Raw genomic sequence first — 23,840 nt, 5'->3', positions numbered from 1 at the left:
CAATAAAACTGACATCAATCCTTGCTTGTATCTGACTTTTCACTTTGCTTCATGTCTGGTTTAACTGCTTTTGACCTGGAAAGAGTGCCTTATTCTGCAAATGTGGTGGAACTGACTGTACCTTTGCAAGTCCCAATTAGTCTGAAACCCTATGGCTGCATGCTATGTGACTTGCAGAGGTACAGAAGTTGTTATTTTTCTCCGTATGGAATTTAAACTTCTCAAGGTTAGTGTGGGGAGCGGTGCACAACCTGACGCGGGGCTAGTTGTAACAGTTTAACTTTCCACACATGCCGGGATGATGAAACCTAATGTATTTACTAGTTGCCATATCAACATTATTTAGTGAAACTGCACCAATTAATAATTATTTGGACGCGCTCACTGAACATTTAACAAAACGTTTATTGAAAATAAGACCAATCTGTTTAACAGTTGAGAGTTCTAATGCTGCTCTAACCAGCAGAAGATACTAGACGGGTTTAAATCCCAGTTGCACAGGTGGGGCATGTTGTAACCGTTACAATGTGCCCCTATTAGAACTATTCTATTGAGGAAAGAATAACAGTCAATGTTCAGAAGTTATGGTTTTTAACTTCTGTATAACTGTTTGTCAGTATAGTTTTAATGATTAAATGGCATTATTTTATTTGAAAGTTAATTTGTATTTTGACTTAGTTTGTCTTGTTTTTATTGTATCTGAACCTCAAGCTGTCATGTTAATGTGCCCCACCTATGGGGCAGGCTGTCATATTTCACTTTCTTTTGGGGTAAATCGAAAGCATACACCGGATTAATGATTAGCAATCAAGGTTTACTGAGTTTTACACGATTCTTTTGTAGTGTGTTTTTTTTTTTTGGTGAAGTTTATTAAAATAAATATGGTCACCTGTGTAGCTACATTCTTCTACTTCTCTCACTGCGGTTTCCTGATGGTTTCTAGAACAATTACTCCGAGTCGCCCTCTGTCGTTTCACAGAATAGTACAACGGCGAGTGCGTCAAGTATAAACGCCTCGTCCGTTTGGGGATTGACAAAGTGTGTGTTGGTTGAAAACCTTTGCTAGGGGAAAGAATTGTGTTTTGGTAGTTTTAGTGCATTTTGAATGTGAAATTATCTGCTGCGCCGAGCTGAAAGTTTGTTAGGAGAACTGTGTGAAGAGTTTTGAAAAAGTGTCCTAAGTATTGAGAAATGGGTCCTAGCAATTGTATATTAAAAAACCCCCACTGTAAATGGCAAGAGGCATCCTGCACAGGCAAAACAACCAATTAATATTATTCAACATATCCTAGCTTTTTACCGAAAATATTCAGATGTAACCCCCTTTGTAATAATTAACATTTTCATAAGTAACTGTAATTTAATTACACATTTTTTTCTCAGTAACTGATTACAGTTACATTTATTTTGTAATTAAAGTATATATGAGTAGATTCGTCCCCTCTGTCATAATCAAGGAGTCGAGGGTCTGTCCACATAAACCTCTCTTGTCCACTTGTGGAACACTTCAAACTGGCGACAGGGATTGCCCCAAGGGGAAGTGCTTAGGGAGGTTTGTGAGTGTGTTGCTAAATTTGGAACTACAGACTATTACTATTTCTGCCATATAAAGATATTGTAAAAGTAGTAATGCTAGTTAATATTTCTGCATGTCTACAAGCAAAGCGGAATGCACCAAACATCTACCCAAAGTACTTTGGGCAAGCTCCAGTAGCAAACCTGAGCATGAACCTTTTTATTTGTCTTCAATATGACAAATCTGACTAATTGGATTAAATATAGGGGAGAGCAGGGCACAACCTAACGCTTTTTGACTGTCTCAGTTTGTGTAAATTCACTTGGGGTTCAGAGTATTTATTTTTTCTCACATTAATTCCCCACATGTCTAGTACAATTATGTGGTTTTGTTTCATTAATACTGTGTATACTTTTTTTCTTGATTTACCCCGAAAGAATGGAAGTGAAATGTGACAACATGCCCCATGGGTGGGGCACATTGTAACATGACCAAATGACAGCTTAAAATGTTACCTGATATAATAACAAAAAATACAAGACAAACTAAAATATTTTGTCAATAAAATACAATTATTAACTTTTTAATTTGTAATGATTAAAATTATACAGATTTTTGGCTACATACAGCTAAACAGCATAGTTAAAAACATAATGATAATGAATAATTTCTGATCATTGACTCTGTCATTATTCACCCTTTTCTCAAAAGAATTCATAAAAGTATAGAATATAATAGCGTAGTTCTAATAGGGGCTCATTGTAATGCAGTGTTACAACGCACCCCACCTGCGCAACTGGGATTTAAACCGTGGCTCATGTCTTCTGCTGTTAGATCAACATTAAAGAACAATCTCAACTGTTAAATAACAGATATAAGATTCAAATAATATCAGATATGTCTTGTTTTAAATAAACACAAAAAACAGAGATGAAAAATAAACTTAAGTAAGAAATTTACTTTTTGCCATGGTTAAATAAATGTTCAGTAATATCTTCCAAAGATTATTTAATTTTGCCGCTATTTTTTCTCTAAATAATGTTGATATGGCAACTAGTAAATACACTAAGTTTCTAAGTTTCGTCATCCTGGCATGTGTGGAAAGTGTTAAACCATGTGTGTTACAACTAAAGCCTAGTTCAGACTGCACGATTTTCAAACTCGTCGGATCACAAGTTCTTTTCACACTGCATGACTACCTGGGCCAGCATTCAGTCACTGCTGTGTTCACACTGCACGATGGATCGGCGACAGAGGGTTTCACACTGCATGACTGTACAAAAGGAAAAATCGCCGACAGCTCTGTCCCGTCCGCGAACTACGTTTCACAAGCAAACATACGCAAGAAGTGAGAAGGAAACAACGCGAGATCACACGTGCGTCAGACCGGAGTTCTTGCGCCAGACTGGAATTGTTATTAAAAATATAGACTGCAGTTCAGAAACTTGCTATCCAAATTGTCTGTGCGCTGATTTGCAGCAAAAAGGAGAAAAAGAAAAAAGATTATGGTGGAGGAAATGGTTGGGGAGCAAGGATTGTGTTCTGCAAAGAGAGTTTGAGGTAAATAAATAATTTTGCAGTGTGCTGCTGCTGCGGCTGGTCAAGCAAATGTTTGTGCTTTGTTTCTGCTTGATATAACTGTAAATATATATATATATATATATATTAAAAATACGGATATTCTGGTCTATAACTCCTCCCCGAACCTCCCGCTGCCCTGTATCTTGCTCTCTCATTGGCTGTCGGTCATCGCAGATGTATTTTTCAGTCAGAACTCATTTCACACAGCAGGAGTTTGAATCGCCGACAGGTCCAGATATTTAGCATGCCAAATATCTCGCGAGCGTCGGCGACTCATCGGCGATTCTCTCTGATCGCGTCTTTGATCATTCACACTGCGTGATTGTCACTCGCGTGCACAAGCACCGATTTGCCTATGATTTCAGCAATTTGTCTGCGATTTCCCAAAACCTGTCGGCGAGTCAAAATCGGGGCTAAAATCGGGCAGTGTGAACTTGGCATAACCCCGCGTTAGTTTGTGCCCCGCACTCCCCTACATCACATGCGTATGATTTTGATGAGAATTTTCTGGTAGCATAAACTCCCATTTGGGCAAGTCTGGAGAATCATGACTCTTAATGAAGAGGGAGGGATCATTGTTAATTAGCCAAAATCTGTAGAATACAAAAAGACCAAAGGGCATCATCTCAACAGTGTGACTAGTTGTTGAACAATGGCAGGAAGCTGGTGTGCTGTTCAATCTCTGGCACTTTGTGTGTGGTTTTGTACTTTTTGTCATGCTGTTCCACAGTGGAGTAATCTGCCCCAGAATCCTCTGATGTTAAAGCAAATTGACCAGCGGGTTCAACAACAAGCTAGTCAACAGTTTCCTCAGAAGGTTCAACAGCTAGCTAGTCAACAGTTTCCTCAGAAGGTTCAACAACAAGCTAGTCAACAGTTTCCTCAGAAGGTTCAACAGCTAGCTAGTCAACAGTTTCCTCAGAAGGTTCAACAACAAGCTAGTCAAAAGTTTCCTCAGAAGGTTCAACAGCTACCTAGTCAACAGTTTCCTCAGAAGGTTCAACAACAAGCTAGTCAACAGTTTCCTCAGAAGGTTCAACAACAAGCTAGTCAACAGTTTCCTCAGAAGGTTCAACAACAAGCTAGTCATCAGTTTCCTCAGCAGGTTCAACAACAAGCTAGTCATCAGTTTCCTCAGCAGGTTCAACAACAAGCTAGTCAACAGTTTCCTCAGCAGGTTCAACAACAAGCTAGTCAACAGTTTCCCCAGCAGTTTCAACAACAAGCTAGTCAACAGTTTCCTCAGCAGGTTCAACAACAAGCTAGTCAACAGTTTCCTCAGCAGGTTCAACAACAAGCTAGTCAACAGTTTCCTCAGCAGGTTCAACAACAAGCTAGTCAAAAGTTTCCTCAGCAGGTTCAGTCTAAGCAGCCAGTGGCGCAGGCAGAGCCCCTTGACAAATGTGCTGTAGCTGATTATGAGCAGATCCAATGTGGCCCACCTGGTATCAGTGGTGCTGAGTGTGACGCTATCAACTGCTGCTTTAATGGACAGCAGTGTTTCTATGGGAAGGCAGGTAAGAGTGAGTCAATGTTAAGGTTTTCATGTTAAACCACTCCTCAGTAATAACCTGCTCTTGTACCTTGTTCCAGTGACTGTCCAGTGTATAAGAGATGGTCAGTTTGTGGTAGTGGTGGCAAGAGATGTTACACTACCTCGCTTGAGCCTGGATTCAGTCCGTCTCCTGGGTGGAAACGACCCACCTTGCAGTCCTGTGGGATCCACACCTTCCTTTGCTATATACCAGTTCCCTGTCACTGCATGTGGCACAAGCATGATGGTGAGTAGCTGCTTGTGGTTCTGTTCTGCATGGCTTAGAATGGCCTGGATGCCAACAGTTATTATTTGCAGGAGGACGGTGGATATGTGGTGTATGAGAACCGAATGACCTCCTCGTATGAAGTGGGTGTCGGACCACTTGGTTCCATCACAAGGGACAGCCATTTTGAGTAGGTTTTTTGTTGTTGTTTTTTTTAATTAGAAAAAATATGAATCCTTGACAAAGGCTACAAGCTCACTATTTGTTGTCTAGGCTCCTCTTCCAGTGTAGGTACTCTGCTACTTCTGTGGAAGCTCTGGTTGTGGAGGTCAACACTGTTCCTGCACCTCCACCAGTAGCGGCTTCTGGACCCCTCAGGGTGGAGCTTAGACTGGCAAATGGTCAATGTGTCACCAAAGGCTGTGCAGAAGGTAAGTGTCTGTCCAAGTATGCACAAGTATTTTCTAAAAATCCAGATTGCAGCAGTTTCTGGTTAAACGCTGGTTTTCTTCCTCAGGGGATGAGGCATACACGTCCTACTACGGTGATGCTGATTATCCCGTCACAAAAGTCCTGCGGGAGCCTGTGTATGTTGAGGTGCGCATTTTGGAGAGGACCGACCCCAACATTGTCCTAATGCTTGGACATTGCTGGGCGACATCAACCCCCAGTCCACTCAGTCTACCCCAGTGGGACCTTCTGGTCGATGGGTGAGTAAGGCCAGTCTTTATCCATCTAGTGTGCTGTAAGGCACTTCTGACTGCCTCTTTACCTTTCAGATGCCCTTACCAGGATGACCGTTACCTGACCTCATTGGTTCCGGTGGCTGGATCTTCTGGTCTTCAGTTCCCAACCCACTACAAGCGCTTTGTTGTGAAGATGTTCACATTTGTGGATCCAGCATCACTGGCTCCTCTACAGGAAACCGTATGCTCTGCAGCCTTACCTGAATCCTTAATATTAGGTGTTTTTCTTTCTGTGGCTTATCCCTTTCCCCCCTCTGTTAGATCTTCATCCACTGTAGTACAGCAGTGTGCCATCCCTCTTCTGGCTCCTGTGAGCAAAGCTGCACTAGGAAAAGTGAGTGCTTGTTGTAAACTGACTTCAGGAACCATGAGAATTTGGTTTTTAAATGCCTCACCATTCTACCATTTTCTTTTCCAGGAAGAGATGCTAACGTCAAGACCATCTCTAGTGGGCAAACTGTGGTGTCTAGTGGAGAAGTTACCCTGGTCATGTGACTTTAGTAGTTTTAATAAACTTCTTAACTCCACTGTCTCTTTGGTATTGATTTTTCATGACTGTTCTCAGTTTGATTTATTGGGCTACACTACTAAACAGGAGTTCCCTTTTTTGCTTCAAGGTTATGCTTGTCTTGAACTAAACAAGCCAAGTTTCTGCCCAAACCTGACCTATTTGCCAAGTTGCTGTTTTGCTCTCTAACTTGTGGCTTTATGGCTGGACTAACATAACTGCTTGTATTGCTATTCAAGCATGCCAAGTCCCTCTGTTTTTTGGTAATGCTATTTGAAAGCCCCTGAAGTCGTGCAAGTACAGCATTGCATCTGCAACGAAATCAGTATCAACCTGCATTGTCTTATTTATTTTTTTTAAATCCCAAATTGTGACCAGCCTTTTTTCTTTAGGCTAGCCCCAATGTTTATTGAAAAGTAGACTGGTGCTTTAATAAAAGCTGGTTTAGTCCCTTAACTGGTGTGTCACACCGGAGTTGCTGTCTGCGGGCCTGTTTACACCTGGTACTAAAGCGTTTATCAGTCCAATCACAAGTGGACTATGCTAAATACAGGTGTAAATGGGTTCTAAAATGTTTTAAACTTGTCCTGTTTTTTTTGTGTTGCTTTTAACCTTACTCATGAAAGGGGTCTATAAACCGTCTCCAGAGTGTGACGTTAACTGGTCTAAACCATGTCGCTTCTGTAGATTTGGGCAATAAGCTACTTTGTTTAACTGTCTGTGCTTGTTGCACCATTAAAAACAGAATGTGGAAGGCAATCCATGGCATCAAGGAAATGCATCCCATTTTAATTCTATTTAACTGGTTTGAAGAGCTAACTGTTGGTGAATTAGGTTTGTGAAATAAACATTTCAAAATGGGGTCTACTATTATATTTGTCCATTTTTAGTGCCCCATCCTTAAGTCTTCGTCCTGTTAACTCTTCTTGCTCTTTGTATCACACATTTTTCCTAGAGACATTTTGGTGGAAAATTTGAGAAAACGTAGGTCTGTGGCCAGTTGCATAAACTGCTGATGTTAAAGAATAAGAAGCTGAGGGCAAGTGGACAAAAATGAATGACTGTTTCAATTAACTTTTTCATGCCCTTCCCTCCCTATCTTCCCTCTGTGTCGTTGATTTTGTACCAGGAGATTTTTTGTAGGTATTGGGCTGTTACATGTGTGTACCGAATTTCATACCTGTATGTGAAACGTAGTGGGAGGGGCACTTTGTTGAAATGTTGTAGGTGGCGCTATCGAGCCATTTTGCCATGCCTAATTCTGAAACTCATATGTAGATGTCTTCAGGCTAGGACTCTTATCAAACATCTGAAGTTTGGGGCAGATCGGACATTGTATGCCTGACTTACAACAGCTTCCTGTGTCATGGCGAAACATCAGACTTTGTCAGGCCTTTGTCACAATTTAACATCACCAAGGCCTGATATGATGACCAAATATGATGATGTTATAGTTAAATCTCAATGAGGAGTTAATCACAATGTAAAACAAGGCATTTCCTGTTGCCCGCAGGTGGCGCTATGACTGTAACTGAATATTGGCATGTAGATGTCTTCAGGTCAGGACTCTTATCAAACATGTGAAGTTTGGGGCAGATCGGAAATTGTATGCCCGAGTTACAACAACTTCCTGTTTTATTGCGAACCATCGAACTTTGTGAGGCCGCCACTGACACGACCGTCAGGGAAAACTCAAGATCTTCGCAATTTAACATCACCAAGGCCTTTAGATTAGACTGTGCAAATATGATGTTGATCTGATTAAATCTCTAGGAGAATCCCTGCAGAGAATCCAGTAGATGGCGATGACACTTGGCAAAGAAACACTACGTGCCTATAGACTAAAGACGCAATATGCATGCGCATGATGTCACAGTTTTCACAAATTCATGTTTTTGTAGTTTACATGGAGACAATAATGGTATCATTTTCAAAAACTTGAACTTTGAAACCCTGTTTTTAAAAGTTTGCATTTTTAAGGGCCACAAAGCACTGTTGTTGTGTAAATGAACACAATGCATTTAAAGTTTTATTTGAAAATGGTGTCATGTAAATGTCCCCCTCAATTTGTCAGATAAGAGAGACATACAAATTGTGCAGAGCTGTGGGTCCCAGAGATGCATATAAACTCTACAGGTCCAGAGGAGAATCAAAGGCAATCAATTAAACTAAAAGGGGATGAGCCACCTTCATTCAAAGCTGTACAAAATGGCTAGGCCAAGCACTGGTGTGTGTTGTGGCATTTGTGTCAAAGTTTGCTAGGATGGGGCTTCTGAAAGGTGTGTTAGTGGTGGTTGTGATTGTTGTGTTTGATCTGCCTGATGCATGGGGAAGTTTGATGCACAGTCAAAGTCCAAGAAGCATGGGGCCAAAATCAGATCCAGATTTCAGAAGTCCTGCCTTTTCTGCTCCAGAACTCTGGAATCCTTTGCAAGTGGCTTCTCCATTTCAGAGTCCTTTGGGTCCTGCCTCCCGAGGCCTTGCACAGGAGCCTTTTGGCCTTCAGGAGAAGCAGCTGTTGCAGGGTCCAGTGAAGCCTTTGGATTGGAGGTATCCCGTCGTTCCCGAGGTGCAGAGCGAGTTGGCGGTGGACTTCCAGTTGAGGCAACCCGTGACTCCCAGCAGCGTAGCGGTTCAATGCGGAGAGAACCGGGTTCTTGTAGAAGTCCAGCAGGACTTGTTTAGCAATGGTCAGTTGATCCAGCCAACTGGTCTGTCTCTAGGTGGATGTTCTGTTGTTGGTCAGGACTCTGAGTCTAGGGTGCTCATCTTTGAGTATGAATTACAGGACTGCAACAGTGTGCAGATGGTAAGAACTCCTAAATCTTAATTGGTTGTTTGTTCAAATTGAGGATATCCAAAGTCCTCCTCAAGGACCGTCCGTTCACACTGCTGTTGTATTTGCATTGCCAGGGCAGCTGGCATAACATTTCTTAAGGCCCGTTCATACCAATGCATGTTTTAAGCTCTGCAGTTGTTTTCTCCTGCTTTAAGTGTTTGTCCACCGTATTGCACAATGCACTTTCTCTCATTCATAATAATGATTACACCTTGATGAGGAACTGATGTTTTAACTACAATCTCTTACAGATGAATGAGGATGAGCTTGTCTACACCTTCTCTCTTACCTACACCCCTGAGGCTCTTGCAGGTACTCCGATTACCCGGGCCGATGGTGCAATTGTTGGCGTTCAATGCCACTATCAAAGGTAAGTGACCTCTGTGACTTTCACTGCTTGTGCAACTGGGAGACCATTTAATGGGTACTTTCATGAACCACAGGCTACACAATGTAAGCAGTGATGCCTTGAGGCCAACATGGGTCCCTTATGCCTCAACCAAGGTTGGTGAAGAAGTCTTGATGTTCTCCCTGAAGCTCATGCTGGGTAAGTGCACTTTCTTTGGACCTTCGACCTTGCAAATGTGGCTCTTCCTAGGGTGTTCCTTCTCTTTTGTAGACGATTGGTCCTACCAGAGGCCTTCATACTCCTATTTCCTGGGTGGTGTTATTAACATCGAGGCATCTGTGAAGCAGTACAATCATGTGCCTCTGCGTGTGTTTGTGGACAGCTGTGTGGCCACTCAAGTGCCTGACGTGAACTCCCTTCCGAGATATTCCTTCATTGAGAATCATGGGTAAGGTCATGGCTCTTGATGTTATAGGACTGTTTTGTTTGCTCTTTTTAAACATTCATGAGTTGCTCTTTGTGGTGACTTTGTCGTCAGGTGCTTTGTGGATGCCAAGGCTACAGCTTCCAGCTCCCGCTTCATGCCTCGGTCCCAGGTTGACAAGATCCAGTTCCAGCTGGAGGCATTCATGTTCCAGGAGAGCACCAGTCCATCTGTATGTACCACAAGAGTTAATTTGACTTCTCTTCCCATCTGCTTTGGTTTTCTGACTTGTCTGTCATCCCTTGTAGATCTACATAACATGTGTTCTGAAGGCAACTATTGCTTCTGCACCCAGTGACGCTCAGCGCAAATCCTGTTCCTTTGCCAATGGGTACGTTGCACTTATTATTATATTATTATTATTTAATTTCTTTGCTCATGTTGAAAGTGCTTTGTCTTGTTGCAGGTGGTTTGCTGCTGATGGAAATGACCAAGTTTGTGGTTGCTGTGACTCAACATGTGGTCCTGATGGTGGAATTGCTGCTTCTCCTTATGGAGGTCGGTAGCTCTTGCTTTAAGCTTGCTTTTGATGTTTTAAGTGCTCCTAACTTTGCTCTTTCTTCTCTCTAGGTGTACAGTGGGAAGGCAAGGCAACACTTGGTCCTGTAATTGTTCAAGGGCAAAAGAAAGTTTCTCAATAAAACTGACATCAATCCTTGCTTGTATCTGACTTTTCACTTTGCTTCATGTCTGGTTTAACTGCTTTTGACCTGGAAAGAGTGCCTTATTCTGCAAATGTGGTGGAACTGACTGTACCTTTGCAAGTCCCAATTAGTCTGAAACCCTATGGCTGCATGCTATGTGACTTGCAGAGGTACAGAAGTTGTTATTTTTCTCCGTATGGAATTTAAACTTCTCAAGGTTAGTGTGGGGAGCGGTGCACAACCTGACGCGGGGCTAGTTGTAACAGTTTAACTTTCCACACATGCCGGGATGATGAAACCTAATGTATTTACTAGTTGCCATATCAACATTATTTAGTGAAACTGCACCAATTAATAATTATTTGGACGCGCTCACTGAACATTTAACAAAACGTTTATTGAAAATAAGACCAATCTGTTTAACAGTTGAGAGTTCTAATGCTGCTCTAACCAGCAGAAGATACTAGACGGGTTTAAATCCCAGTTGCACAGGTGGGGCATGTTGTAACCGTTACAATGTGCCCCTATTAGAACTATTCTATTGAGGAAAGAATAACAGTCAATGTTCAGAAGTTATGGTTTTTAACTTCTGTATAACTGTTTGTCAGTATAGTTTTAATGATTAAATGGCATTATTTTATTTGAAAGTTAATTTGTATTTTGACTTAGTTTGTCTTGTTTTTATTGTATCTGAACCTCAAGCTGTCATGTTAATGTGCCCCACCTATGGGGCAGGCTGTCATATTTCACTTTCTTTTGGGGTAAATCGAAAGCATACACCGGATTAATGATTAGCAATCAAGGTTTACTGAGTTTTACACGATTCTTTTGTAGTGTGTTTTTTTTTTTTGGTGAAGTTTATTAAAATAAATATGGTCACCTGTGTAGCTACATTCTTCTACTTCTCTCACTGCGGTTTCCTGATGGTTTCTAGAACAATTACTCCGAGTCGCCCTCTGTCGTTTCACAGAATAGTACAACGGCGAGTGCGTCAAGTATAAACGCCTCGTCCGTTTGGGGATTGACAAAGTGTGTGTTGGTTGAAAACCTTTGCTAGGGGAAAGAATTGTGTTTTGGTAGTTTTAGTGCATTTTGAATGTGAAATTATCTGCTGCGCCGAGCTGAAAGTTTGTTAGGAGAACTGTGTGAAGAGTTTTGAAAAAGTGTCCTAAGTATTGAGAAATGGGTCCTAGCAATTGTATATTAAAAAACCCCCACTGTAAATGGCAAGAGGCATCCTGCACAGGCAAAACAACCAATTAATATTATTCAACATATCCTAGCTTTTTACCGAAAATATTCAGATGTAACCCCCTTTGTAATAATTAACATTTTCATAAGTAACTGTAATTTAATTACACATTTTTTTCTCAGTAACTGATTACAGTTACATTTATTTTGTAATTAAAGTATATATGAGTAGATTCGTCCCCTCTGTCATAATCAAGGAGTCGAGGGTCTGTCCACATAAACCTCTCTTGTCCACTTGTGGAACACTTCAAACTGGCGACAGGGATTGCCCCAAGGGGAAGTGCTTAGGGAGGTTTGTGAGTGTGTTGCTAAATTTGGAACTACAGACTATTACTATTTCTGCCATATAAAGATATTGTAAAAGTAGTAATGCTAGTTAATATTTCTGCATGTCTACAAGCAAAGCGGAATGCACCAAACATCTACCCAAAGTACTTTGGGCAAGCTCCAGTAGCAAACCTGAGCATGAACCTTTTTATTTGTCTTCAATATGACAAATCTGACTAATTGGATTAAATATAGGGGAGAGCAGGGCACAACCTAACGCTTTTTGACTGTCTCAGTTTGTGTAAATTCACTTGGGGTTCAGAGTATTTATTTTTTCTCACATTAATTCCCCACATGTCTAGTACAATTATGTGGTTTTGTTTCATTAATACTGTGTATACTTTTTTTCTTGATTTACCCCGAAAGAATGGAAGTGAAATGTGACAACATGCCCCATGGGTGGGGCACATTGTAACATGACCAAATGACAGCTTAAAATGTTACCTGATATAATAACAAAAAATACAAGACAAACTAAAATATTTTGTCAATAAAATACAATTATTAACTTTTTAATTTGTAATGATTAAAATTATACAGATTTTTGGCTACATACAGCTAAACAGCATAGTTAAAAACATAATGATAATGAATAATTTCTGATCATTGACTCTGTCATTATTCACCCTTTTCTCAAAAGAATTCATAAAAGTATAGAATATAATAGCGTAGTTCTAATAGGGGCTCATTGTAATGCAGTGTTACAATGCACCCCACCTGCGCAACTGGGATTTAAACCGTGGCTCATGTCTTCTGCTGTTAGATCAACATTAAAGAACAATCTCAACTGTTAAATAACAGATATAAGATTCAAATAATATCAGATTTGTCTTGTTTTAAATAAACACAAAAAACAGAGATGAAAAATAAACTTAAGTAAGAAATTTACTTTTTGCCATGGTTAAATAAATGTTCAGTAATATCTTCCAAAGATTATTTAATTTTGCCGCTATTTTTTCTCTAAATAATGTTGATATGGCAACTAGTAAATACACTAAGTTTCTAAGTTTCGTCATCCTGGCATGTGTGGAAAGTGTTAAACCATGTGTGTTACAACTAAAGCCTAGTTCAGACTGCACGATTTTCAAACTCGTCGGATCACAAGTTCTTTTCACACTGCATGACTACCTGGGCCAGCATTCAGTCACTGCTGTGTTCACACTGCACGATGGATCGGCGACAGAGGGTTTCACACTGCATGACTGTACAAAAGGAAAAATCGCCGACAGCTCTGTCCCGTCCGCGAACTACGTTTCATAAGCAAACATACGCAAGAAGTGAGAAGGAAACAACGCGAGATCACACGTGCGTCAGACCGGAGTTCTTGCGCCAGACTGGAATTGTTATTAAAAATATAGACTGCAGTTCAGAAACTTGCTATCCAAATTGTCTGTGCGCTGATTTGCAGCAAAAAGGAGAAAAAGAAAAAAGATTATGGTGGAGGAAATGGTTGGGGAGCAAGGATTGTGTTCTGCAAAGAGAGTTTGAGGTAAATAAATAATTTTGCAGTGTGCTGCTGCTGCGGCTGGTCAAGCAAATGTTTGTGCTTTGTTTCTGCTTGATATAACTGTAAATATATATATATATATATATATATATTAAAAATACGGATATTCTGGTCTATAACTCCTCCCCGAACCTCCCGCTGCCCTGTATCTTGCTCTCTCATTGGCTGTCGGTCATCGCAGATGTATTTTTCAGTCAGAACTCATTTCACACAGCAGGAGTTTGAATCGCCGACAGGTCCAGATATTTAGCATGCCAAATATCTCGCGAGCGTCGGCGACTCATCGGCGATTCTCTCTGATCGCGTCTTTGATCATTCACACTGCGTGATTGTCACTCGCGTGCACAAGCACCGATTTGCCTATGATTTCAGCCATTTGTCTGCGATTTCCCAAAACCTGTCGGCGAGTCAAAATCGGGGCTAAAATCGGGCAGTGTGAACTTGGCATAACCCCGCGTTAGTTTGTGCCCCGCACTCCCCTACATCACATGCGTATGATTTTGATGAGAATTTTCTGGTAGCATAAACTCCCATTTGGGCAAGTCTGGAGAATCATGACTCTTAATGAAGAGGGAGGGATCATTGTTAATTAGCCAAATCTGTAGAATACAAAAAGACCAAAGGGCATCATCTCAACAGTGTGACTAGTTGTTGAACAATGGCAGGAAGCTGGTGTGCTGTTCAATCTCTGGCACTTTGTGTGTGGTTTTGTACTTTTTGTCATGCTGTTCCACAGTGGAGTAATCTGCCCCAGAATCCTCTGATGTTAAAGCAAATTGACCAGCGGGTTCAACAACAAGCTAGTCAACAGTTTCCTCAGAAGGTTCAACAGCTAGCTAGTCAACAGTTTCCTCAGAAGGTTCAACAACAAGCTAGTCAACAGTTTCCTCAGAAGGTTCAACAGCTAGCTAGTCAACAGTTTCCTCAGAAGGTTCAACAACAAGCTAGTCAAAAGTTTCCTCAGAAGGTTCAACAGCTACCTAGTCAACAGTTTCCTCAGAAGGTTCAACAACAAGCTAGTCAACAGTTTCCTCAGAAGGTTCAACAACAAGCTAGTCAACAGTTTCCTCAGAAGGTTCAACAACAAGCTAGTCATCAGTTTCCTCAGCAGGTTCAACAACAAGCTAGTCATCAGTTTCCTCAGCAGGTTCAACAACAAGCTAGTCAACAGTTTCCTCAGCAGTTTCAACAACAAGCTAGTCAACAGTTTCCCCAGCAGTTTCAACAACAAGCTAGTCAACAGTTTCCTCAGCAGGTTCAACAACAAGCTAGTCAACAGTTTCCTCAGCAGGTTCAACAACAAGCTAGTCAACAGTTTCCTCAGCAGGTTCAACAACAAGCTAGTCAAAAGTTTCCTCAGCAGGTTCAGTCTAAGCAGCCAGTGGCGCAGGCAGAGCCCCTTGACAAATGTGCTGTAGCTGATTATGAGCAGATCCAATGTGGCCCACCTGGTATCAGTGGTGCTGAGTGTGACGCTATCAACTGCTGCTTTAATGGACAGCAGTGTTTCTATGGGAAGGCAGGTAAGAGTGAGTCAATGTTAAGGTTTTCATGTTAAACCACTCCTCAGTAATAACCTGCTCTTGTACCTTGTTCCAGTGACTGTCCAGTGTATAAGAGATGGTCAGTTTGTGGTAGTGGTGGCAAGAGATGTTACACTACCTCGCTTGAGCCTGGATTCAGTCCGTCTCCTGGGTGGAAACGACCCACCTTGCAGTCCTGTGGGATCCACACCTTCCTTTGCTATATACCAGTTCCCTGTCACTGCATGTGGCACAAGCATGATGGTGAGTAGCTGCTTGTGGTTCTGTTCTGCATGGCTTAGAATGGCCTGGATGCCAACAGTTATTATTTGCAGGAGGACGGTGGATATGTGGTGTATGAGAACCGAATGACCTCCTCGTATGAAGTGGGTGTCGGACCACTTGGTTCCATCACAAGGGACAGCCATTTTGAGTAGGTTTTTTGTTGTTTTTTTTAATTAGAAAAAATATGAATCCTTGACAAAGGCTACAAGCTCACTATTTGTTGTCTAGGCTCCTCTTCCAGTGTAGGTACTCTGCTACTTCTGTGGAAGCTCTGGTTGTGGAGGTCAACACTGTTCCTGCACCTCCACCAGTAGCGGCTTCTGGACCCCTCAGGGTGGAGCTTAGACTGGCAAATGGTCAATGTGTCACCAAAGGCTGTGCAGAAGGTAAGTGTCTGTCCAAGTATGCACAAGTATTTTCTAAAAATCCAGATTGCAGCAGTTTCTGGTTAAACGCTGGTTTTCTTCCTCAGGGGATGAGGCATACACGTCCTACTACGGTGATGCTGATTATCCCGTCACAAAAGTCCTGCGGGAGCCTGTGTATGTTGAGGTGCGCATTTTGGAGAGGACCGACCCCAACATTGTCCTAATGCTTGGACATTGCTGGGCGACATCAACCCCCAGTCCACTCAGTCTACCCCAGTGGGACCTTCTGGTCGATGGGTGAGTAAGGCCAGTCTTTATCCATCTAGTGTGCTGTAAGGCACTTCTGACTGCCTCTTTACCTTTCAGATGCCCTTACCAGGATGACCGTTACCTGACCTCATTGGTTCCGGTGGCTGGATCTTCTGGTCTTCAGTTCCCAACCCACTACAAGCGCTTTGTTGTGAAGATGTTCACATTTGTGGATCCAGCATCACTGGCTCCTCTACAGGAAACCGTATGCTCTGCAGCCTTACCTGAATCCTTAATATTAGGTGTTTTTCTTTCTGTGGCTTATCCCTTTCCCCCCTCTGTTAGATCTTCATCCACTGTAGTACAGCAGTGTGCCATCCCTCTTCTGGCTCCTGTGAGCAAAGCTGCACTAGGAAAAGTGAGTGCTTGTTGTAAACTGACTTCAGGAACCATGAGAATTTGGTTTTTAAATGCCTCACCATTCTACCATTTTCTTTTCCAGGAAGAGATGCTAACGTCAAGACCATCTCTAGTGGGCAAACTGTGGTGTCTAGTGGAGAAGTTACCCTGGTCATGTGACTTTAGTAGTTTTAATAAACTTCTTAACTCCACTGTCTCTTTGGTATTGATTTTTCATGACTGTTCTCAGTTTGATTTATTGGGCTACACTACTAAACAGGAGTTCCCTTTTTTGCTTCAAGGTTATGCTTGTCTTGAACTAAACAAGCCAAGTTTCTGCCCAAACCTGACCTATTTGCCAAGTTGCTGTTTTGCTCTCTAACTTGTGGCTTTATGGCTGGACTAACATAACTGCTTGTATTGCTATTCAAGCATGCCAAGTCCCTCTGTTTTTTGGTAATGCTATTTGAAAGCCCCTGAAGTCGTGCAAGTACAGCATTGCATCTGCAACGAAATCAGTATCAACCTGCATTGTCTTATTTATTTTTTTTAAATCCCAAATTGTGACCAGCCTTTTTTCTTTAGGCTAGCCCCAATGTTTATTGAAAAGTAGACTGGTGCTTTAATAAAAGCTGGTTTAGTCCCTTAACTGGTGTGTCACACCGGAGTTGCTGTCTGCGGGCCTGTTTACACCTGGTACTAAAGCGTTTATCAGTCCAATCACAAGTGGACTATGCTAAATACAGGTGTAAATGGGTTCTAAAATGTTTTAAACTTGTCCTGTTTTTTTTTGTGTTGCTTTTAACCTTACTCATGAAAGGGGTCTATAAACCGTCTCCAGAGTGTGACGTTAACTGGTCTAAACCATGTCGCTTCTGTAGATTTGGGCAATAAGCTACTTTGTTTAACTGTCTGTGCTTGTTGCACCATTAAAAACAGAATGTGGAAGGCAATCCATGGCATCAAGGAAATGCATCCCATTTTAATTCTATTTAACTGGTTTGAAGAGCTAACTGTTGGTGAATTAGGTTTGTGAAATAAACATTTCAAAATGGGGTCTACTATTATATTTGTCCATTTTTAGTGCCCCATCCTTAAGTCTTCGTCCTGTTAACTCTTCTTGCTCTTTGTATCACACATTTTTCCTAGAGACATTTTGGTGGAAAATTTGAGAAAACGTAGGTCTGTGGCCAGTTGCATAAACTGCTGATGTTAAAGAATAAGAAGCTGAGGGCAAGTGGACAAAAATGAATGACTGTTTCAATTAACTTTTTCATGCCCTTCCCTCCCTATCTTCCCTCTGTGTCGTTGATTTTGTACCAGGAGATTTTTTGTAGGTATTGGGCTGTTACATGTGTGTACCGAATTTCATACCTGTATGTGAAACGTAGTGGGAGGGGCACTTTGTTGAAATGTTGTAGGTGGCGCTATCGAGCCATTTTGCCATGCCTAATTCTGAAACTCATATGTAGATGTCTTCAGGCTAGGACTCTTATCAAACATCTGAAGTTTGGGGCAGATCGGACATTGTATGCCTGACTTACAACAGCTTCCTGTGTCATGGCGAAACATCAGACTTTGTCAGGCCTTTGTCACAATTTAACATCACCAAGGCCTGATATGATGACCAAATATGATGATGTTATAGTTAAATCTCAATGAGGAGTTAATCACAATGTAAAACAAGGCATTTCCTGTTGCCCGCAGGTGGCGCTATGACTGTAACTGAATATTGGCATGTAGATGTCTTCAGGTCAGGACTCTTATCAAACATGTGAAGTTTGGGGCAGATCGGAAATTGTATGCCCGAGTTACAACAACTTCCTGTTTTATTGCGAACCATCGAACTTTGTGAGGCCGCCACTGACACGACCGTCAGGGAAAACTCAAGATCTTCGCAATTTAACATCACCAAGGCCTTTAGATTAGACTGTGCAAATATGATGTTGATCTGATTAAATCTCTAGGAGAATCCCTGCAGAGAATCCAGTAGATGGCGATGACACTTGGCAAAGAAACACTACGTGCCTATAGACTAAAGACGCAATATGCATGCGCATGATGTCACAGTTTTCACAAATTCATGTTTTTGTAGTTTACATGGAGACAATAATGGTATCATTTTCAAAAACTTGAACTTTGAAACCCTGTTTTTAAAAGTTTGCATTTTTAAGGGCCACAAAGCACTGTTGTTGTGTAAATGAACACAATGCATTTAAAGTTTTATTTGAAAATGGTGTCATGTAAATGTCCCCCTCAATTTGTCAGATAAGAGAGACATACAAATTGTGCAGAGCTGTGGGTCCCAGAGATGCATATAAACTCTACAGGTCCAGAGGAGAATCAAAGGCAATCAATTAAACTAAAAGGGGATGAGCCACCTTCATTCAAAGCTGTACAAAATGGCTAGGCCAAGCACTGGTGTGTGTTGTGGCATTTGTGTCAAAGTTTGCTAGGATGGGGCTTCTGAAAGGTGTGTTAGTGGTGGTTGTGATTGTTGTGTTTGATCTGCCTGATGCATGGGGAAGTTTGATGCACAGTCAAAGTCCAAGAAGCATGGGGCCAAAATCAGATCCAGATTTCAGAAGTCCTGCCTTTTCTGCTCCAGAACTCTGGAATCCTTTGCAAGTGGCTTCTCCATTTCAGAGTCCTTTGGGTCCTGCCTCCCGAGGCCTTGCACAGGAGCCTTTTGGCCTTCAGGAGAAGCAGCTGTTGCAGGGTCCAGTGAAGCCTTTGGATTGGAGGTATCCCGTCGTTCCCGAGGTGCAGAGCGAGTTGGCGGTGGACTTCCAGTTGAGGCAACCCGTGACTCCCAGCAGCGTAGCGGTTCAATGCGGAGAGAACCGGGTTCTTGTAGAAGTCCAGCAGGACTTGTTTAGCAATGGTCAGTTGATCCAGCCAACTGGTCTGTCTCTAGGTGGATGTTCTGTTGTTGGTCAGGACTCTGAGTCTAGGGTGCTCATCTTTGAGTATGAATTACAGGACTGCAACAGTGTGCAGATGGTAAGAACTCCTAAATCTTAATTGGTTGTTTGTTCAAATTGAGGATATCCAAAGTCCTCCTCAAGGACCGTCCGTTCACACTGCTGTTGTATTTGCATTGCCAGGGCAGCTGGCATAACATTTCTTAAGGCCCGTTCATACCAATGCATGTTTTAAGCTCTGCAGTTGTTTTCTCCTGCTTTAAGTGTTTGTCCACCGTATTGCACAATGCACTTTCTCTCATTCATAATAATGATTACACCTTGATGAGGAACTGATGTTTTAACTACAATCTCTTACAGATGAATGAGGATGAGCTTGTCTACACCTTCTCTCTTACCTACACCCCTGAGGCTCTTGCAGGTACTCCGATTACCCGGGCCGATGGTGCAATTGTTGGCGTTCAATGCCACTATCAAAGGTAAGTGACCTCTGTGACTTTCACTGCTTGTGCAACTGGGAGACCATTTAATGGGTACTTTCATGAACCACAGGCTACACAATGTAAGCAGTGATGCCTTGAGGCCAACATGGGTCCCTTATGCCTCAACCAAGGTTGGTGAAGAAGTCTTGATGTTCTCCCTGAAGCTCATGCTGGGTAAGTGCACTTTCTTTGGACCTTCGACCTTGCAAATGTGGCTCTTCCTAGGGTGTTCCTTCTCTTTTGTAGACGATTGGTCCTACCAGAGGCCTTCATACTCCTATTTCCTGGGTGGTGTTATTAACATCGAGGCATCTGTGAAGCAGTACAATCATGTGCCTCTGCGTGTGTTTGTGGACAGCTGTGTGGCCACTCAAGTGCCTGACGTGAACTCCCTTCCGAGATATTCCTTCATTGAGAATCATGGGTAAGGTCATGGCTCTTGATGTTATAGGACTGTTTTGTTTGCTCTTTTTAAACATTCATGAGTTGCTCTTTGTGGTGACTTTGTCGTCAGGTGCTTTGTGGATGCCAAGGCTACAGCTTCCAGCTCCCGCTTCATGCCTCGGTCCCAGGTTGACAAGATCCAGTTCCAGCTGGAGGCATTCATGTTCCAGGAGAGCACCAGTCCATCTGTATGTACCACAAGAGTTAATTTGACTTCTCTTCCCATCTGCTTTGGTTTTCTGACTTGTCTGTCATCCCTTGTAGATCTACATAACATGTGTTCTGAAGGCAACTATTGCTTCTGCACCCAGTGACGCTCAGCGCAAATCCTGTTCCTTTGCCAATGGGTACGTTGCACTTATTATTATATTATTATTATTTAATTTCTTTGCTCATGTTGAAAGTGCTTTGTCTTGTTGCAGGTGGTTTGCTGCTGATGGAAATGACCAAGTTTGTGGTTGCTGTGACTCAACATGTGGTCCTGATGGTGGAATTGCTGCTTCTCCTTATGGAGGTCGGTAGCTCTTGCTTTAAGCTTGCTTTTGATGTTTTAAGTGCTCCTAACTTTGCTCTTTCTTCTCTCTAGGTGTACAGTGGGAAGGCAAGGCAACACTTGGTCCTGTAATTGTTCAAGGGCAAAAGAAAGTTTCTCAATAAAACTGACATCAATCCTTGCTTGTATCTGACTTTTCACTTTGCTTCATGTCTGGTTTAACTGCTTTTGACCTGGAAAGAGTGCCTTATTCTGCAAATGTGGTGGAACTGACTGTACCTTTGCAAGTCCCAATTAGTCTGAAACCCTATGGCTGCATGCTATGTGACTTGCAGAGGTACAGAAGTTGTTATTTTTCTCCGTATGGAATTTAAACTTCTCAAGGTTAGTGTGGGGAGCGGTGCACAACCTGACGCGGGGCTAGTTGTAACAGTTTAACTTTCCACACATGCCGGGATGATGAAACCTAATGTATTTACTAGTTGCCATATCAACATTATTTAGTGAAACTGCACCAATTAATAATTATTTGGACGCGCTCACTGAACATTTAACAAAACGTTTATTGAAAATAAGACCAATCTGTTTAACAGTTGAGAGTTCTAATGCTGCTCTAACCAGCAGAAGATACTAGACGGGTTTAAATCCCAGTTGCACAGGTGGGGCATGTTGTAACCGTTACAATGTGCCCCTATTAGAACTATTCTATTGAGGAAAGAATAACAGTCAATGTTCAGAAGTTATGGTTTTTAACTTCTGTATAACTGTTTGTCAGTATAGTTTTAATGATTAAATGGCATTATTTTATTTGAAAGTTAATTTGTATTTTGACTTAGTTTGTCTTGTTTTTATTGTATCTGAACCTCAAGCTGTCATGTTAATGTGCCCCACCTATGGGGCAGGCTGTCATATTTCACTTTCTTTTGGGGTAAATCGAAAGCATACACCGGATTAATGATTAGCAATCAAGGTTTACTGAGTTTTACACGATTCTTTTGTAGTGTGTTTTTTTTTTTTGGTGAAGTTTATTAAAATAAATATGGTCACCTGTGTAGCTACATTCTTCTACTTCTCTCACTGCGGTTTCCTGATGGTTTCTAGAACAATTACTCCGAGTCGCCCTCTGTCGTTTCACAGAATAGTACAACGGCGAGTGCGTCAAGTATAAACGCCTCGTCCGTTTGGGGATTGACAAAGTGTGTGTTGGTTGAAAACCTTTGCTAGGGGAAAGAATTGTGTTTTGGTAGTTTTAGTGCATTTTGAATGTGAAATTATCTGCTGCGCCGAGCTGAAAGTTTGTTAGGAGAACTGTGTGAAGAGTTTTGAAAAAGTGTCCTAAGTATTGAGAAATGGGTCCTAGCAATTGTATATTAAAAAACCCCCACTGTAAATGGCAAGAGGCATCCTGCACAGGCAAAACAACCAATTAATATTATTCAACATATCCTAGCTTTTTACCGAAAATATTCAGATGTAACCCCCTTTGTAATAATTAACATTTTCATAAGTAACTGTAATTTAATTACACATTTTTTTCTCAGTAACTGATTACAGTTACATTTATTTTGTAATTAAAGTATATATGAGTAGATTCGTCCCCTCTGTCATAATCAAGGAGTCGAGGGTCTGTCCACATAAACCTCTCTTGTCCACTTGTGGAACACTTCAAACTGGCGACAGGGATTGCCCCAAGGGGAAGTGCTTAGGGAGGTTTGTGAGTGTGTTGCTAAATTTGGAACTACAGACTATTACTATTTCTGCCATATAAAGATATTGTAAAAGTAGTAATGCTAGTTAATATTTCTGCATGTCTACAAGCAAAGCGGAATGCACCAAACATCTACCCAAAGTACTTTGGGCAAGCTCCAGTAGCAAACCTGAGCATGAACCTTTTTATTTGTCTTCAATATGACAAATCTGACTAATTGGATTAAATATAGGGGAGAGCAGGGCACAACCTAACGCTTTTTGACTGTCTCAGTTTGTGTAAATTCACTTGGGGTTCAGAGTATTTATTTTTTCTCACATTAATTCCCCACATGTCTAGTACAATTATGTGGTTTTGTTTCATTAATACTGTGTATACTTTTTTTCTTGATTTACCCCGAAAGAATGGAAGTGAAATGTGACAACATGCCCCATGGGTGGGGCACATTGTAACATGACCAAATGACAGCTTAAAATGTTACCTGATATAATAACAAAAAATACAAGACAAACTAAAATATTTTGTCAATAAGATACAATTATTAACTTTTTAATTTGTAATGATTAAAATTATACAGATTTTTGGCTACATACAGCTAAACAGCATAGTTAAAAACATAATGATAATGAATAATTTCTGATCATTGACTCTGTCATTATTCACCCTTTTCTCAAAAGAATTCATAAAAGTATAGAATATAATAGCGTAGTTCTAATAGGGGCTCATTGTAATGCAGTGTTACAACGCACCCCACCTGCGCAACTGGGATTTAAACCGTGGCTCATGTCTTCTGCTGTTAGATCAACATTAAAGAACAATCTCAACTGTTAAATAACAGATATAAGATTCAAATAATATCAGATTTGTCTTGTTTTAAATAAACACAAAAAACAGAGATGAAAAATAAACTTAAGTAAGAAATTTACTTTTTGCCATGGTTAAATAAATGTTCAGTAATATCTTCCAAAGATTATTTAATTTTGCCGCTATTTTTTCTCTAAATAATGTTGATATGGCAACTAGTAAATACACTAAGTTTCTAAGTTTCGTCATCCTGGCATGTGTGGAAAGTGTTAAACCATGTGTGTTACAACTAAAGCCTAGTTCAGACTGCACGATTTTCAAACTCGTCGGATCACAAGTTCTTTTCACACTGCATGACTACCTGGGCCAGCATTCAGTCACTGCTGTGTTCACACTGCACGATGGATCGGCGACAGAGGGTTTCACACTGCATGACTGTACAAAAGGAAAAATCGCCGACAGCTCTGTCCCGTCCGCGAACTACGTTTCACAAGCAAACATACGCAAGAAGTGAGAAGGAAACAACGCGAGATCACACGTGCGTCAGACCGGAGTTCTTGCGCCAGACTGGAATTGTTATTAAAAATATAGACTGCAGTTCAGAAACTTGCTATCCAAATTGTCTGTGCGCTGATTTGCAGCAAAAAGG

General features: G+C 41.4%; 1 protein-coding gene across 1 annotated transcript in view; it reads left to right on the top strand.

Annotated features, from left to right (window-relative positions):
* Nucleotides 1–205: 205 nt before the first annotated feature.
* Nucleotides 206–23,840, top strand: part of LOC307136039 (uncharacterized protein) — a gene marked incomplete at both ends in the record, with an annotated part of 141,752 nt that continues 118,117 nt past the window's right edge. Inside the window, 15 exons of the mRNA XM_079832785.1 lie at nucleotides 206–226; nucleotides 4,524–4,614; nucleotides 4,691–4,878; nucleotides 4,950–5,047; nucleotides 5,131–5,288; nucleotides 5,375–5,567; nucleotides 5,637–5,784; nucleotides 5,865–5,937; nucleotides 14,931–15,035; nucleotides 15,112–15,299; nucleotides 15,371–15,468; nucleotides 15,549–15,706; nucleotides 15,793–15,985; nucleotides 16,055–16,202; nucleotides 16,283–16,355. Of these exons, the coding sequence (XP_079688911.1) occupies nucleotides 206–226; nucleotides 4,524–4,614; nucleotides 4,691–4,878; nucleotides 4,950–5,047; nucleotides 5,131–5,288; nucleotides 5,375–5,567; nucleotides 5,637–5,784; nucleotides 5,865–5,937; nucleotides 14,931–15,035; nucleotides 15,112–15,299; nucleotides 15,371–15,468; nucleotides 15,549–15,706; nucleotides 15,793–15,985; nucleotides 16,055–16,202; nucleotides 16,283–16,355 (1,933 nt within the window). The remainder of the gene's footprint in view (nucleotides 227–4,523; nucleotides 4,615–4,690; nucleotides 4,879–4,949; nucleotides 5,048–5,130; nucleotides 5,289–5,374; nucleotides 5,568–5,636; nucleotides 5,785–5,864; nucleotides 5,938–14,930; nucleotides 15,036–15,111; nucleotides 15,300–15,370; nucleotides 15,469–15,548; nucleotides 15,707–15,792; nucleotides 15,986–16,054; nucleotides 16,203–16,282; nucleotides 16,356–23,840) is intronic.

The sequence above is a fragment of the Gobio gobio genome, assembly GCF_949357685.1.
Source record: "Gobio gobio genome assembly, chromosome: 13".
Taxonomy (NCBI): Eukaryota; Metazoa; Chordata; class Actinopteri; order Cypriniformes; family Gobionidae; genus Gobio; species Gobio gobio.
The sequence above is the reverse complement of the archived record's forward strand: the minus strand, read 5'-3'. Positions and strand labels throughout refer to the sequence as shown.